General features: G+C 32.2%; 1 protein-coding gene across 3 annotated transcripts in view; it reads right to left on the reverse strand.

Annotated features, from left to right (window-relative positions):
• Window positions 1-17,642, reverse strand: part of Ent2 (Equilibrative nucleoside transporter 2) — a 269,678-nt gene that overhangs the window by 70,605 nt on the left and 181,431 nt on the right. For all 3 annotated transcript variants that reach the window (XM_085808590.1, XM_085808591.1, XM_035351070.2), the window contains one exon: window positions 16,875-17,017. In XM_085808590.1, coding sequence (XP_085664716.1) covers window positions 16,875-17,017 — 143 coding nt within the window. The remainder of the gene's footprint in view (window positions 1-16,874; window positions 17,018-17,642) is intronic.

A 17,642-nucleotide genomic window follows, 5' to 3' on the forward strand; every position in this document is an offset into this window, starting at 1 on the left:
GAAATTTTTTTTTTTTTATTATTTTTCAGCATGATGTTGAATTTCAAAGAGGGAAACATAGCTTGAGAAGTACAAAAAATTCAAGAGAAATGAAATGTTAAAGATTTCTTAGAAGTGGTTACTTCAATAGCAATATATAGGGACTAAGAAATCATTACCAGATCTTGCAACCACAATTTAAAAAAAATCGTAAACTTAATCAAAAAATTACCAAAAGAAATAACAAAAGATATACCACATAAAGTACAGAAAGTTTGAAAACTGGAAGATCCAGCTGAGAAAGAATAAGAATGCATGCAGAACTGATTTGAACAATCTGTAATCAAAGAGTTGCAGTTAAAAGTTCAATGCTGCTGCAGATAGCCAAAGAGTTTGCAAAGGAACTTAGCAACAATAGCAAAAAAACTGAAAACTAGCTAGTGTTAAGTCAAAAATTTAAAAAGTAGGTGGATTTTTAAATTCAGAATGCTTTGCATCAAAAGTCATAGACTCCAACCTTCAGCAAACCTTGTCAGTAGTCAACGCGTGAACGACATTTTTACAACTTTGAAAATGTGCGCGTAGCGTATGTTGTAATTAACCATTCATTAATTTTAAATTAATAATTAATTGTAATCAATTTTATTACATTTAAAATCCATATACATATAAAACTGAATAATTAAAAATATACCTTGTAAATTATATGCACATTTAATTAGAAATTTTCTTTTAACTCCTCAAGCATTCACTAATAAAAAGTACTTCAAATCACTACTAATCATAGAAAAAATCAGAAGCTATAAATCATATCTTTATTCTGGATATGATTTCTACAGGGAAATAAAATTTAAATAACCAAGAATGATACATATAAGTATTAAACAAAATACGCATAATTTATGAATGCAAAGATTTATATGTAGCATGCTTAGCAAGCTTAAGTTCTGATTTTGAGAATGTTTTTTTTATAACACAGTTCTTCATTTGCCTGCATATTTATTTTTTCAATCAAAACTGCTTCAAGAGTTTTAAGACCTAAATTTGGTCGAAATTCCGTCTGATTTTTTTTAACAATAGAAAAAATTCTTTCGCAAGCTGCATTTGAATGAGGTATTATTAAGACAGCAAGCATTACAGAAGGCAATACTTTGTATTTAATACACCCATTCATATTTTTTAATTTGGCAATTTCTCCCCATGCTATATCAATACGCAAATCTACAATTTCTTTCAAATCATCTACTTGATACATGGAAAATTCAATTTCTACTTGATTAAGACATTTTTCATCAATAACGGATGGAAAAGTATTCATCAAGTAAAGAACAGATGAAAATGAGACTTCAGTTCTCAAGTTGATGTCAGCAACTTCAGCATGTTTTAGAAATGGATCACTCAGTGGAAATTTATCAATTATATATGAACATGCAGTTACAAAAAAAGATTGCACAGAATTGAAAAATGATTTCACTTCACTTTCATTCAACTTGGCATTTTTTAAATATAGTCTTGTTTCCGCACCAATCACTAAATTTTCATTTTCTTTTTGTTTACTATACTTCTGAAATGGAATAGACGTTAGAGTAACATCTTCATTTTCTTTAGAAATTACTGATGGTTTTACGAATCTAACAAATAAATTCATTAAAAGTTCAAAAAGTTCTCTTCTCAATTTATGTATATAAGGAGCTTGTTGTTGCAAATTAATATTTACTGTTATAAACAAAGGCAAAGTATTTTTCAAAAATAACAAGTACAATTTGGTGGTCGGTGACTGTAAAATTTTTTTAATGTTTTGCAATCTCTTTCCTTCATTCTCACTGTTATCTGGTTTATCTCCAAAAAAAATTATCACAGCATCCCACTGTTCCAAAATCCTTGTTATAGATTCTAAAAGAGACAACCATCTCGTACTGCAATATTTCAAAATTTTATGAGATTTTGCATTCTGTCCCAAAATTTGTTGAGCAACTTGCTATGCTTCCGTTTCGAACTTTTCTCCAAGTAAAAATATATATCTATTATCAACATTTCAATTTCTGAGCCAATTAATTTTTCAGTAGCTTTTTTTGCAGCTATATGCAAGAGGTGGCACGGACAACCTCGGGTGATTATACTTGGTTGATGCATTTTGATAAATGATGCTACACCTTTAAACTTTCCAATCATATTACTAGCATTATCTGAAGAAAATGATAAGCAATTTTTCCATTCTAAACCTTTGTTTTTAAAGTTTTCATTTATACAATTAAAAATACCTTCTCCTGTATTATTCGTGCATTCTAAAATAGAAATCAATGAAGTAATTATCACTCCCTTTTCTTTACTGTAGTATGTTATAACCAATGGGTACAGTTTGTTATCATTGTTATCATTACTTCCATCAGTACTTAGAGAAAATGATGTACTGCACACTGATTTTATAATATCAGCAACAGTATTTTCTGCAAGCGTTTTCACAATAGCAGCAGTTTTGGTATGACCGCAGCTAAATTTTTTTGCTATTGCAGAATCCGGAAACATTGCTTTGAAAAGCTCTTTGGAATGATCCGAAACAGAAAGCGGTAGATTATGTTCAATTAAAAAACGAACAAAATAGCATTCGGCTTTTATAGGATCTGTTTCATCATCTTTCATTAAGAAATTTGTTATTTCTTTAGATTTTACGGTGCCAAGTTCTATATGCTTTTGAGAAAACACATGCCGTTTACAGTCATCTTTTCCGCCATGAGCAACTGAGAAGTCTTTGTTGCATACACTGCAGTGTGCGTGATTCACAGAAATTTCGGACGCTTTAATGCATGGAAATTCTGAAGAATATGAATCTTTAAACTTCTGCTTTGATAATTTTGGCTTCTTCGTTCGAGGCAGCATTATGATTAAAAATCTTTCACCTGATTCACAGTTCACAAGACACACGCTAAGCTCTCGCCGTAAACTACACAATGCAGCTGAATGCAGCCTAAACACGCATCAGCGAGGAACCTGGGAGACAGACAATTGGGTGGAACTATTGATAAGTCGTTAACGGTTGGAGTTACTGATCTACAATTGGCTAATTCTTCAAAACTAGGAACGCGTGATATATGATAACACGAGTATTCAGCCAATCATCGGATGAATTAGTTGGTTCCGTTTTGCGTACTGGTTCTCCTGCTCTTGTTTCTGTAAAATCCGTAGTTTTTTCCATACTTTTCGTAGCTCGTAGTTTTTCATGAATTTCCATAGAAACTACGGAGAATCCGTAGCAGTTGGAGTCTATGAAAAGTGCATCAGTTAGTGAAAATCTTAACAGGAAATTGTTACAAGAGCTCTTTTCTCTGTTACTAAGTTACAAGATAGATAATGTATTTAATGCATATGAAACTGGGTTATTCTATCAATATCTACCAAATAATATAATTAAGAAGGAAAGAAGAAGCATAGCAATAAATAAAGCAAGCTGTGTACAGAGTTGCCACTCAAACAGGAGAATGAAATTCCCTGACTTTTCCAGGTTTTCCAGGTGTGTTTCAAGAAAATTCCAGTCTATCCGCGTAATGTACGTTCGCTGTGCTAAGAGGTAAATTAATTATGGTATTACTTGTATCGTGTAGCAAATTCACTTAATTATTCAATAAATCCCAGAGGACATTTATTCTTAATTATTCTTGGTATACTTTGTTTGATAATTTTGTTTAGTTTTCCACTTAAGAAACTTAATAAAATTTAAGATATATATATTAGATAACAAATGTATGTTTTATTTAATTATTACTCATGATCATCACCAGTTCAACACGAGGCTAATCCGGTCCTTATAAATCACAACGCAATGCTAAATAGTTAGGTTAGATTTTAGGTAAATTTAATTTGTGTGAGGTATGTTCTTAAAAAGCACCTTAACACTTGAAAACACAAATATAATTATAATAGTTGTTGTTTTCTCCACTGAAGATTGAGATTAGGATCTTCCCAATCTGGAATAAAATAAGGCTTTTTTTGAAGACATTCTGCAGCTAAACGAAAGAAAGAAATCTATTTTAATAAATTGAGGTATTTTATATTTATTTCGCAGCATACATAAGGAAAAAATAAGTGCATTAAATTTCGTGATGGTATGTCATAATACTGCTATAATTAATTTCAGGATTATGGCAGAGAAAATTTCCTGAAATTTGGAAATATTATTTACTAATAATAAATAAATTTAGAGGGAAGAAGCAACATTAAATTATATGAATAACATAAAAATAATTACTTAAAAATTGAATTAGAATAATCAACGATATTTTACCGAATATAGTTATATTACATGGCTAGCCTAGATGACTGATTACTATTTTTTTATTTTAATGCAAAATGGCAAGGTATTTATTAAAAAGAAAAAAAAAAAAGGTTTAAAAAGATTTTGCGGTAAAATTCTAGTTTACGGTAAGGCTTTGGCACGATTTTGAAAATTGTCGCCAAGACCAAAATGACCCGTTTACTGCGCATCAAGATGTCGCCAAATCCGATTATTATTCTAACCAAAGAACGTCTATGTAAAGAAAAAAGGTTCCATACAAGTAAAATGCTATTACGCCGCTAGAATGCGGAGGGAAAATTTGCCAAGGAATTTGGCGACGGAACCTGGCGGCCAGAATTTCCCTCTCCGCGATGTGTACAGAAAATTGAGAAACACGTGTTAAGAAGAAACACTCTTTGACAAAAAGAAAACTACGAAAATCCGTTTTTAAATTATTACGAAAAATCCAAGAAGAAACGTTTTATCAAAGGACGTTTCTTGATTTTTCGCAATAATTTTAAAAACGGATTTTCGTAGTTTTTTTTTCCCCCTGAAAATAACTAATCCATGAATTAATTTACTTGCGCCAAAAAATATTTTCTTTTCCTTTAGAGTTTAACCACTTGCGCTAAGACTAAACTTCACGGTTGTGGTGCCGTGAGCTACAACATAACAAGTGGTAAAGTGTCTCAATTACGCTGCTCCGCATCTGCGAGTGCAATCCAGAACTGTAACTCGAGAAATAAACAACCTCATCGTTAGGAGACGTGTGCACCACATTATTTTCATTTTTGCGATAAATGCTTATTGACGTGGTGTTCACGTCGCTCGCAGTTTGAGACAAAAGCATCTTGACGTGCGTGGCACGTCTTTTTAGCGCAAGTGGTTAAAGAAATTTTAAACGATATTCAGTTTATGAACTCTTGATAACGTGACCTTCGAACTTTGACACTGGTTTCGAGCTTTGGCGACAGATATATCAGACATGCACAGCTGTTTCCCTCTATGATGGAACGGAGCCACAGCCACGTCTGTTGCAGAGAGGTTTTCCTTCTTTACGATACATATTCTTTGATTCTAACCTCCATGGTACCGTATACTAGGATTAAACCCATTTTGTTTTATATGAGAACAGGTACTTTCTTTAGTTCATGCACTGCACATGCGATTCTCAAGAATACTGGAAACCAAAAGTTACGGGAAAGTTGCTTTGCCTTTCTAAAAGACAATCAAATTGGAGCTGCGAAAATTGGCTCTATGCCAGCTACCCGAATGACACTCACGTGATACATAATTCGCCAAAAAAGTTACCTCTTCCGACGTCGGCGCAAAAATCGCTTTTTTTGGCGGGATCATTGTATGAACTTCCTTGACTTTTCCAGATTTTGACAAAAATACTTAAATTCCCTGACTTTTCCCTGAATATTTTGGTCAATTTTCGAATTCCCTGACTTTTTCAGGTTCTCCCCGTTTTCCAGGTAGCGTGGCCACCCTGTGTGTATAAGTGCTGTTTGCAACAAACCAGAGCATTGATCAAAATTTTTCACCTATTACGGCTGAACAAGTTATAAAACTCAGATTTTTAGGTAAAATTATTTCCAAAGATACATAAAGAAAACAATAAAAAACTTACTACAGATTTTTTTTGTCAACTGGCTGGAAGGAGTTGAGAGAAAAAAACACTATGGCCACTATGGACAATTCTCTTTTCTCTAATAAATATAATGTTAGCTCAAATCTTCAGAGTTCAAAAAAAGTCACAGCAAAATTTTTGCTTGCTAAGATGGCATCACAGTTACAATCTCTTGATCAAGGTATCAGATGGAGTCCGAAAGTTTGACAGAAGCAATAGATAGGGGATTTTTAAATATTAGTAATGAAGGCAAATCCTTTCTCACAGTCAATGTCCTGAATGCACAGCATATGACTTACTTTATTTGGAAAAGTGTCTTACAGGAAACAATACAAAACTGTTTCTTAAAACAAGGTTTCAAAGAATGTAATAAAGAAAATCAAGCCACGAAAATGTTGAAGTTCAAAGAGGGAATCATAGCTTCAGAAGTACAAAAAAATTCAAGAGAAATGAAATTTCAAAGGTTTCTTAGAAGTGGTTACTTCAATAGCAACATATAGGGACTAAGAAATCATTAATGTTTGGCAGGTATAAAATCCCTATCAGATAACAATACAAAGCAATGATAAACAATGATTTAAAAAAAAAAGGATGTCCTGAGGACAGAAGAAGCTATTAATTTATTGTGCATTATTTCACTACCCACTGACAGTATACCTGAATTACAACAGATTACTGATTAGGCAGTGCATCATCAGAGACAACATAAACAGTTAACAAATATTCGTAGTTAATCAGATCACAGTTTAAAAAAATACAAAAGAGAGATATAACCCATGTTATAAACTAACAGAAAAGCACCAGTAAAAATTTACCTGTATTTTTAAACAGTGTACTTTGGAGAATAAATTCAATGTTAATGCAAATTAAATCAGCATTCAAAACAAGAACATACTTAAAAACAGGAAGAATAATGTTTTTGTTTATATTACTTTTATATTTCGATAGGAACCAAGGGGAAACAGAAGATGATTGGCTGTACACTTAGTTTATGATTTAACATTTTATTTTTTTAACAGATGAGTTACCAATGGTTATGTACCTACAATTAAATTATGTACTGTTGTGGATAAATTGTGTGATATCATCCACTATCACTGGCATTTTCCTCTTCATTTCCCCCCCCCCAAAATTCCTGTTTCCTGTGGAAATTTTGCTTTTTCCTGTTGCTCTGTGCTAGTAATTTTTCCATCATTCTGCAATAAGCAAATTTAACTTTTCCTAAATAAGGCTTAGTAAATCCACAACCCTGTTAACAGGAAGTTAACTGTAAATGCCTTGATTACTGCTTTACAGGAAGTTGCCTAATCCCAAAAAGACTAAAAGGTGCCATACTCATTAGTTGATATTCGTCAAGGTACGTTGCAGTTGTGTATTGTTCAGAGTTGCATTTGACAAAGCAACTGTGTTTAAAACCTTGATAATTTTTTTATTTTTAGTTTAAAAGCTTAAATTTAAACATAAATAATGTTTCATACTTTAATTGTGTGTTTTATTTATTCTACAGTGTTCCATTTTTACGCATTGCTTCTCTAAACTTTATCAGCAATTTAAAGAGTTTGTGATAAGAAGATTCTCATTTATCCTCCCCCACTTTCTATAAAATTCCAGATAATGAAGTTCAACAGAAGTTAAATACAGTCAAAAGTCGTTAATCCGGACTCGTCGGGACTTCGGCGATTCCGGATTATCGATTTTTCCGGATTATAGATCATCAGTTTAAATCTCGTAAGATGGCATGCAGAAATTCTAAAATTAAAAATATGAAATTGTAATTTATGCAATAAAGAATAATTATGATCTAAAGGGTATCAAAACTTACAAAAAAAAAGCTTAATATTTATTTGTTTACTTTATTAAACATTTCTTTCAATGCAAGTTGTTTAAGTTGCTTCGTTTTATGTGATAATACTTTCTCTTTAATTCTATAAACAGACATAATTTCTTGTTCAGTTACAAAGTTTCGCTGTTCAAGTCCTGTAATTACTGTGTCGAGAACACCGACTAACTTGTCAACTGAAATTTTTTCGTTTTCACGAACCTCTCTGTCACCTTCTTCATGTCTTTATCCATTTTTTGCAGCAATTCCACTTTTTGTTTGATGGACATTGAAACATACTTTCATTTTGTAGATCCTTTGGGAGCTCCAGCATCGGAAATTCTATTTGACATAACCGAAAGTTCAAGTTTATTTTTATAAAATTGCTCTTACAGTCTGCAAAAAATAATAAGCCGGATCCAATTCGAAGATTAAGGAACAACGCAATCATCAACATTAACTAAAATAGATAATTAGCTTATACCGTCGGTTATACATAAAACGTGCACGCAAAAACGTATTCTGCACTTGCACACAAGCAGTCGTAAAGGTCTTACACGCACGCGTAAATGCCTATGCACATGTGTCAATGCGGCGCACGCGCAGAAAGTTTTTAGCTTTGAGGTCTGGATTATGGGCGTCCGAATTAACGACTTTTGACTGTATTACATTATGTGCATAATTGAAGATAGTCAAAACAAAGTGCAAGCTATAATTTTAGAATATTTTATTTCAATTAAATTATTCTACCTGAAAGAGAGCAGTCAAGATTGATAGTATAATGTCGAGTTAGAAAGAAAAGTTCAACCTTATGTATGAATGCAAAAACCTGCAGTTTCTCGTCTCTCTATTTATTATTAATAATACAATTAAATAAAGGATATGCTAAAAGTCTTGAATCGTGCTCAATTCCATCATTTACATATTTTCCAATGATGGTTCAGACTACAACACATTAAACCTAGATCTAACACCATATGATTTTTACTTGTGGAAGTGCTTAAAAAAGCCACTGTTTGCCCTAACTACACAGTTGATCTGTGGCTCCTAATATTCACAAGTAAACATGCTTGTCTGCAGATTGATCCAACCAGCATTACCTGATAATTAAATGGGGATCTCGAAATAAGTTGCATGGAACTGCCCAAGATTTCAGACTTCTGAGGCACACTGTATTATGATTTTAAGGTTGCTATTTCTCCTTAACTACCCGAACAATCATGCTTAGAATACAAAGGAACCTATTTTTATATTAGTAAACCTAGTTTTTATTGGCAAATAATCCAAATTTTCCCCTTAAAATGCTCTCATTTGAAGAGTTACACATTTTCTTTCTTGCTTGTGAAAGTTCATTTTACAGCATTTAACTTTTATAACAACTACAAGTTAATACTTTCTTTCGGTAACCATAGGAATCCAAGGAATTTCACTTTTAAAAATGAAAAGCAAAATCAGCATTTAGCATTCTTTTTGAAGTCATGGAAAACACACACTTACTGAAGACACTTACTTCTTACTGAAACACACACATAGGATTACAGTAGTTTTCGTGATGTTCAGAGTTGTTCAGAAAAGAATTGTGTAATGGAAAATTCATCAGTTAAGAACTAAGCATACTTTCATATTTATAACTTTCACATCATTCATAGCAGATGACTAATCTTGACTTCATTATCAAGATAAGTAACCAATAGAAATCGTAGACGCTTGTGACCTGCTTTCCCTTAATAATGAGATGTTTAGCAGATGAACCTCTTCTTCTTTCTCTCCCACACTTCAGTTTGTACTTAACACAACACTAATTTCAAATAACTCACCCTACTAACACATCATCACCAATTAATATTACTACTACCTGTCAACTTTCTGTGCATTTGCCGTATATAAATCACAAAAGCTCCCTAGCAGATTGTGTATTTTATTATACCTTATAAAGTGTGCTTTCACTATATGCAAACAGTTACTTCGGATTTTATGTTATTTGGTAGATCATAGAAGAATGTACTTTTTCAACCAATTAACAATATGTCATCAAATAAAACAAATATTACTACATACGACATCATCTAACTTTCTGTCACCAAGCGATATTCTGTCCATTTCCTAATGTGACAAAAAGACTATTTTTTATCATGATTAAAGAAATAGTTTTCTTGTGTGTGGTATAATATTTAGTATTGTTGGCAGCAGTAAAATTATATTACACTTAAAAGCAACAGACATTGTTAGTTTAAATATTGTTCTTACAATGTAACAATTGTTTTATGTAGAGTTTTAGTTGATTAAAGTTTCATAAGGAAAGTGGTTTATCATATTTACAACCATTTAATCAACTAAAACTAATTTACACTTTATTTTTTGCAAAATGAAACCCTTTTGAAACCAGAAAGCTTTAATGTTGACCCTGCATATGTTGGAGCAGAATCTAAATGGAAACATTGGAAAAGAACTTTTTCAAATTTTCTTATACAAGACAAGGAGGCAACTGAAGAAAGAAAACTACAGCTGTTATGTAACTTTGTATCTCCAAGTGTTTATCAATACATTGATTCACAATCGTATGATAATGCAATTAATGTTCTAAATTTATTGTACATTACTAAAATAAATGAAATATTTGCTTGGCACTGTTTAGCATCTACATTTCAACAAACGGTGAGTCTGTAAATGAATATTTACAAATATTAAGACAGTTCAGGAAGGATTGTGAATTTAAGTCTGTTACTGCAGAAGAATATAAAAATGAGTATATTAGAGATGCATTCATCCAAGGTTTAAAGAATCCACGCATTCGAGAACGGTTATTAGAAAATGGCTGTATTTCATTAGAAAAAGCTTATGATCAAAGCTAGAGCATTAGAACTTGCTAAACATCATTCTGCCTCATATTTAATATCTACCTCAGCACTGGTAACTGCTGTTGAACAGTGCGAGAACAAAAATGACTATCGTGAACAATTGTCAGTAGTTGCTACTATTCGATCTAGAAAATGTTTCTTTTGTGGAAGAGATCTTCATTTACGAAGTGTTTGCCTGGCTAGGGATGCAGTATGTTAAAGATGTGGTAAAAAGGCCCATTAACAAAAGATATGCAAATCCAAACTTGTACGCAGTACTACTAAATCCACAGTGGCAGTTTATACACTAGCATCAGCTTCAATGCTTCCTCACTGTCTTGAAAGGCCAATAACTAAAGTCCTAGTAAACCGAGTTCAGTTGAATGCCCTAATTGATACCAGTAGTTCACCAAGTTTTATAAATCACTGATTTGTAAAAAGATGTTGAATTCACATAAAACCATATTTTGGTACAATAACCATGGCCAACTCTTCTCTAAGCTCAGATGTTACATGCTGTTCTTTAGTTAATATCAAATTGCAAGCCCATGCACACACTAATGTAGAGGTATTAATTATGAAAAACCTCAGTGCAGACTTTCTTGTCAGGAATGATTTATTAAAAGATCATTCTTCTGTTAAGATAGAATTTAAAGGTGAAAGACCACCTCTTAGAATTTGTTCATTAGCAACTGCTCTTGTAGCCCCTGTGTCATTGTTCTCTAATTTAGCACCAGATTGTAGACCTATTGTTACAAAGTCAAGATGCCAAACCGAAGAAGATAAAACATTCATAGCTACAGAAGTATGTAATTTACTTAAGTGTAATTGAACCAAGTAATTCTCCTTGGCATGCACAAGCTTTTGTCGTGGAAGGAGAACATCATAGACTCAGAATGGTTAAAGATTATTTGCAGACTATAAACACACCTACTATGCTTGATGCTTACACATTTCCCAAAATTGAAGAGTTGATTTCACAAGTATCAAAATATAAAATATTTAGTAAAACTGATCTCCGATGTGCTTATCATCAGGTTCCTATCAAAGAATCAGAGAAACACTATACAGCATTTGAAGCCGATGATAAACTATATCAATTTCTAAGTGTTCCATTTGGTGTAACAAATGGAGTTGCTTCTTTCCAAAGAACAATTGATGAAATAATTTCAAATGAAAATTTACCAGGAACCTTTCCCTAGCTTGACGATGTAACTATATGTGGCAAGAATGAAGCTGAACATAATAATACAATGATAACTTGGAGAGATTTATGGCTGCAGCTAAGAAGCGAGATAAGAAGAGAGATATTGCCAAAACTTCTTTAGCTGCAATTGAGGATAATATACCATTCAAAGTTGAAACTGACACTTCTGAATTTGCAATAGGAGCAACCCTGAGTCAACCTGGTCATCCTATAGCTTTCTTTGCTAGAACACTAAACTCTTCAAAATGAAAACGCTCTTTTATTGAAAAGAAGCATATGCTATTGTGGAATCTTTACGAAACTAGAGACACTATCTAATTGGACGGCACTTCGAAGTTTTTACTGATCAAAGATCCGTGGCATATGTTTGATCAACAGCATTCCAGTAAAATAAAAAATAAAAAATTATGTGTTGGCAGTTAGAACTTGCTTGTTTCAAATTTGATCTTATATATTGCCCTGGAAATAAAAATGAAACTGCAGATACTTTATCAAGAATAAATGCAGCTATAAAGCTACAAATAAATCTAAAGGTACTACATGATTTTGTCATCCCGGAATAACTTGAATGTATCACTGAATAAGATCTAAAAATTTGCCTTTTTCACTAGAAGAACTGTTAATTCATGTGTATGCTGCAGTCAAGTAAAACCTCGCTTCTATAGATCTGAAGAACACTTAAAGAAACTACACCTTTTAAAAGGCTAACTATAGATTTCAAAAGGTCCTTTGCCTATTGCTTCCTTCTTACTATTGTGGACGAATTTTCAAGATTCCCTTTTGCAATACCTTGTCCTGATATGTCATAAGCTACTGTTATTGTTCACCTGCAAAATATTTTCTTAATTTTGGAGATGCCAGCCTACATACATTCTGATAGAGGATCTTCATTTATGTCTCGTGAAATAAATGCTTCTTGACTTCACTTGGTATAGCAACAAGTCGCACAACTGCATATAGTCCTCAAGGAAATGGCCAAGTAGAGAGGTATAATGGAATTATACAAAAAACCATCCAGCTGGCACAAAAATCAAAGAAAGTTGGGAAGGTGTTCTGCAACCTGTTTTGCATTCAATCCGGTCACTCATATGCACAGCAACAAATGCCACACCACATGAACATATGTTCATCAGTGAACATTCTTTACCTACGTGGTTAACACAACCCGGAACAGTATTAATGAAGAACCATACACGAGCTAATAAATATGAGCCTGTTGTGCAGGAAGTGGAGCTCATTGAGGCTAACCCAGATGATGCTTGCGTTAAACTTCCAGATGGTTGTGAAACCAATATTTCAATACAATATTTAGCACCCAGAGGAGACACTCCTATACATGCCCATGGTATCGGATTGGATGAAAACCAACAACTTTCAGATTCTTTTGCTCAACAGAATGAAGATATGGCCACCTGTATTGAACCTGTATTGAAAACTGTAAGAAAATCGACAGAAGAGGATCCCCACCAAGGCAGTGATTTACCATGCTTTAGCAGACGTGAGGATTTTGAAAAGACTTCATATAATTTGCATGAGAATGAATCCTTGCGTCTGAAAAGGCAGAGATGTCAGCCTTATTATCTGGCAGACTATGTAACTTATTAATAATCTTATGGAGGGTGAATGTGGTATAATATTTAATATTGTTGGCAGTACTAAAATTATATTACATTGAATGGCAACAGCCATTGTTAGTTTTACTATTGTTCTTAGAATGTAACAATTGTTTTATGTGCAGTTTTAGTTGATTAAAGCTTCATTTCAGCTTCTTAAGGAAAGTGGTTTATCGTATTTACAACATTGTGGCACTATTTTAAATATTTTGAATTTAACTGTATTCTATTAACGACTGTTGAAGCTTAATTATGGAAATCTGGCATTTATCAAAGCGAGAAATATGTGATGAGATATCTATATAATACAATGAAAGAAAAGTTAAATAATGAAAAGAGGAAATCCACAATTAACTATAGTAGTTGATAAAGTATTTTTCTTAAAGAAAGCAGAATATAAATAGGATTTTAACACAGCACTTCATTGGCAATGGATGAATGCAAAGTTTTTTTAAACTAGCAAAGGATCACAGTGCATACTCCAATAATTAAATATACAGCAGTCAAAAGATTACTAATATTCTCACACCATAGGCAGGCATATAAAATGAAGGAAATAAATGATTTCAATATTTCAAACTGAATCGCACATATAGCTTTGTTGACCTCGAACTGAATGCATATACTCAAAGTATCGAATGGTTCGAGGAAACGTAGAAAATGATAAGAAACAGTCTAATAGCATCTAGAATATTCTACAACTTTTGCAGCGACATATTTAAATCTCAAAAAGATCTCCTGAGTTTTTCCAAATATGAAATACATCTATCTGACCTAAGTTTTAAGATTGTTCTATAAGCACACACATTAAAATGCTGTCTACTATTCATCTGCCTTTATTTTTCATATCTGCAAATGGATTTTAGAAATGTTTTAGCAGCCACTTAAACTATTTTAATATCAAAACTTCCATTACATTTATCATTTGCAATAAATCCTTACACTTTTATTTTTACATTTGCCCAGACATATTTTAAATCAACTTCAATTCAAATTGCTATTAAATTCTTTATTACACTTGCTCTCCCTTTTAATACACAGTGCATTTTCTTAATTGTTTATCAGTAGACAAAATATAAAGACGTGTCAGATGGGCACCAACTATTTGAAAAGTATCCCCCCCTCAAAAGAAGGGGGGAAAAGAAAGAAAAAAAAGACAAGGAAAAAAAGGAAAGAATGGGAAGAAAACAAAAAAGCCTAGAAATGCTGAAAGACATTTCCCTTATACAGTGTGTTTAAAAAAGAATCACCCATTTTGAAATGCACATATTACGAAAAATACTGAACACACAAACTTAAGACTTTTTTTTTTTATTCCATGACTAATCAAAGTTTTTTTTTTTTTTTTTTAAATCAAAGATGCTCAATTTCTGTTGACTGTTGACTACATGGAAAATTCTGTTAGATGTTCTATACATTTTCGTCTGACATGTGGGGACAGCCAGGTGATTTCCTTTCACACAGACAACTGGTGTTTTGGAATTGTTTATACTATTGCCAAATGCTCCGAGCAGTAGGTTGTTGAATACCAGGATATTTTTAATGAACACTAGGTTGAACAGTTGTGGACAAACTCTTACTTTACGAAGTGTAGGACACAAAATGATTTCTGTTGTGCAGCTGTCATCTGGACAGACACTGAAGTAGCAGCTGAAGGAAGAGCATTAGCACTACCTGTGACCAACTGCATGAAATTTGAGATTTCATTCTTTCTACCTACACATTATTCGATCAAAATCTGATTATTCATTCAGAAGTCAAATAACAAAAATCAGCATTATATTTTCAAAATTTTCACAGGACTAGTTTCGATTCAGCTACAAAACCACAAATGAACAAGATAGGAAATAATGATTAGATAAGATAAGAAAGCCTGGACAAGAATAAGCAAATGACCAGGTTTTCTTATCTAATCATTATTTCCTATCTTGTTCATTTGCGTTTTGCAGCTGAGGATGGTGGTTCGGTAAAACCATCGAAACTAGTCCTGTGAAAAATTTGAAAATATAACGCTGATTTTTGTTGTTTGACTTCTGAATTAGTATTTGTTCGGCATGTTATTGTGTCTTAATTAAAAAACTGATTAGTTAAGACTTTTTCAAACCGGATTATTCTTTTTGATACACTCTGTATATAAATGGTAATTACATCTTTGCTTTATGCCATCACAGAAGCATCTACTTTTCATATCAGAGAGAAAATAATATTTATTCAGTATTTTAACAGGCCAACATGAACACTAAGCAACAAAAATTACACATTTTTTTATCTAATATCCTATTATACATTTTGTATAAAAACAAGTAGCTAAGTGAATGCACCCAAAAAAGACTTGAATTATACTAATAGAAAAAACAAATACCAGATGCAATATGAAACTTTGTTAGCAAGATTGGAAAAAAATTGGCAAATTTATATCTAAAATTTACATGTGATATGGATGAATGCTCTTCTGATTGAAAGGGGAAAAACATTCCTCTCTTTCCTTTAACATGTGTAATTGCATTAAAAGACTAAACTGTTTTCTTTCCCAATAACTAGTTCACATTGCACAAGTAATACTCACATTCATCACAACAATGAATATGGAAATAACATAGATATCTACAAAAAACATACAGTCAGTAAATGATTGTTACTTATATTTGAATATCATTATACTATTTAATAATCAGGAATTCAGCACTTGCATGTCTTTTTACATGCACACACATCTAAATCTTAAGCTTTCACTTATACATTTATAATTTTCTGAAACAAACATTTAACCGCTTCCCTTACAATTTTTTTGAAAAAAATTGAAGAAAAAAAAAAAAAAAAATATCACTTCTTTCATTCTTATTAAACAGAAAGAAACAAAACAAATCAAAATATATAGGTTTTAAAGTTGAATTTTTAATTTTTTGAAGGTGTAAAAGCATTTAGTTCTAATATTAGTTTACTATCCCGAGTTATCTCAAGCACACGAAAAAAAGTTACATATTAGTCTTTGTATGACAGTTTTTTAAACAAGGGACAACACAAAGTGATACCTAACATTCTCAACTGGTATCTGGTCCCTTTTCTTACTGACTTACTGCTGGAATCTCTTTGACGAGAGCACAGAGTACACTGTCTCGGATTTGATTTTTTTTTTCCACCTCTTCATAATCACTATCTGAAAAATCATCGTCATTATTTTTTTTTTTCAACACATGTATCCTTCTTTATACATTACTAATCCACAAGCCGACGTATACTATATAATAGGGAAACACATGACCAGTCCCTCCCAAAGAACTGTGCAACCAAAAAAATTTGGAAAACTGCCAATCAAAGCTAAATATTTCCTTTCATTTCCTCTAAAACCGTGATAAAACAAATCGTACTAACAAATTCTACTTCGCCCGAGTTTTCATGGAATAATAATTAATTGCAATACATACAAACCCAAGATAACTCGGGATAATCAGGCAAGCGGTTAAGAAAAGGACAAATATTACATGATTAAACATGTTTATAAAACTAAATACTTACCCAAACTGAACAAAGATATTGAGAGCATTGCAGATCACATTTGGTACTTGAGAAGCAACGCCTAAATATGATAAAAAATGCTGTCTGTATTCTTCAGTTGAGCCATCCGTGTCATTGATGTTTAATTTGAAATCTACAAAGTACTGAAGACAGAAAAATAATTCAAATGCTTGGTAATGCACATTTAGTCAAGCTGAAATTAATAGCAATATTCAGTAATGCAGAAATAACTTTTGAAGCATTTAGATCCTCTGTAGATTATGCTCATAAATATTAAATAAAAATATTCTTATTGAAAACCGTTTTGTTAATATACACAGAAATATACGTCTTCAACATTTGTTCATGTATATTGTTCATGGGCTGAAATATTGGCACAAATCAAAAAGTGAGGTTCCAAGATAAGCATTTTCCTTGCTTTTACATGCAAGAATTTATAATCCACTTTTGATGTATTAAAGAAGTAAGCTTTATTAAAAGGCCTAGTCAGAGTTCTGCTACCAATTCCAAAATGTAATAAAATTACCATTATTTAATAACAAATATATCAAAATATCAAACTGTATTATTATTGCCATTAAAAAAATTACACTGAACTATACTGAAAGTTCATAGCTCATAATAATGAAAAAGATTTAAAAAGGGAAGTTTCCCAGAAATAGCCTATATTTACATAAATTTCAAAATAGAACCTATTACAATTCAAATTTTAGATTACTGTAAAATACTAAATAATAATTTGGTACACCACCCAGATGGTATAGTGGT

This window comes from Stegodyphus dumicola, chromosome X1 (genome assembly GCF_044657685.1).
Source record: "Stegodyphus dumicola isolate Sdum_Otavi_A_Nest chromosome X1, ASM4465768v1".
In the NCBI taxonomy this organism is placed as follows: Eukaryota; Metazoa; Arthropoda; class Arachnida; order Araneae; family Eresidae; genus Stegodyphus; species Stegodyphus dumicola.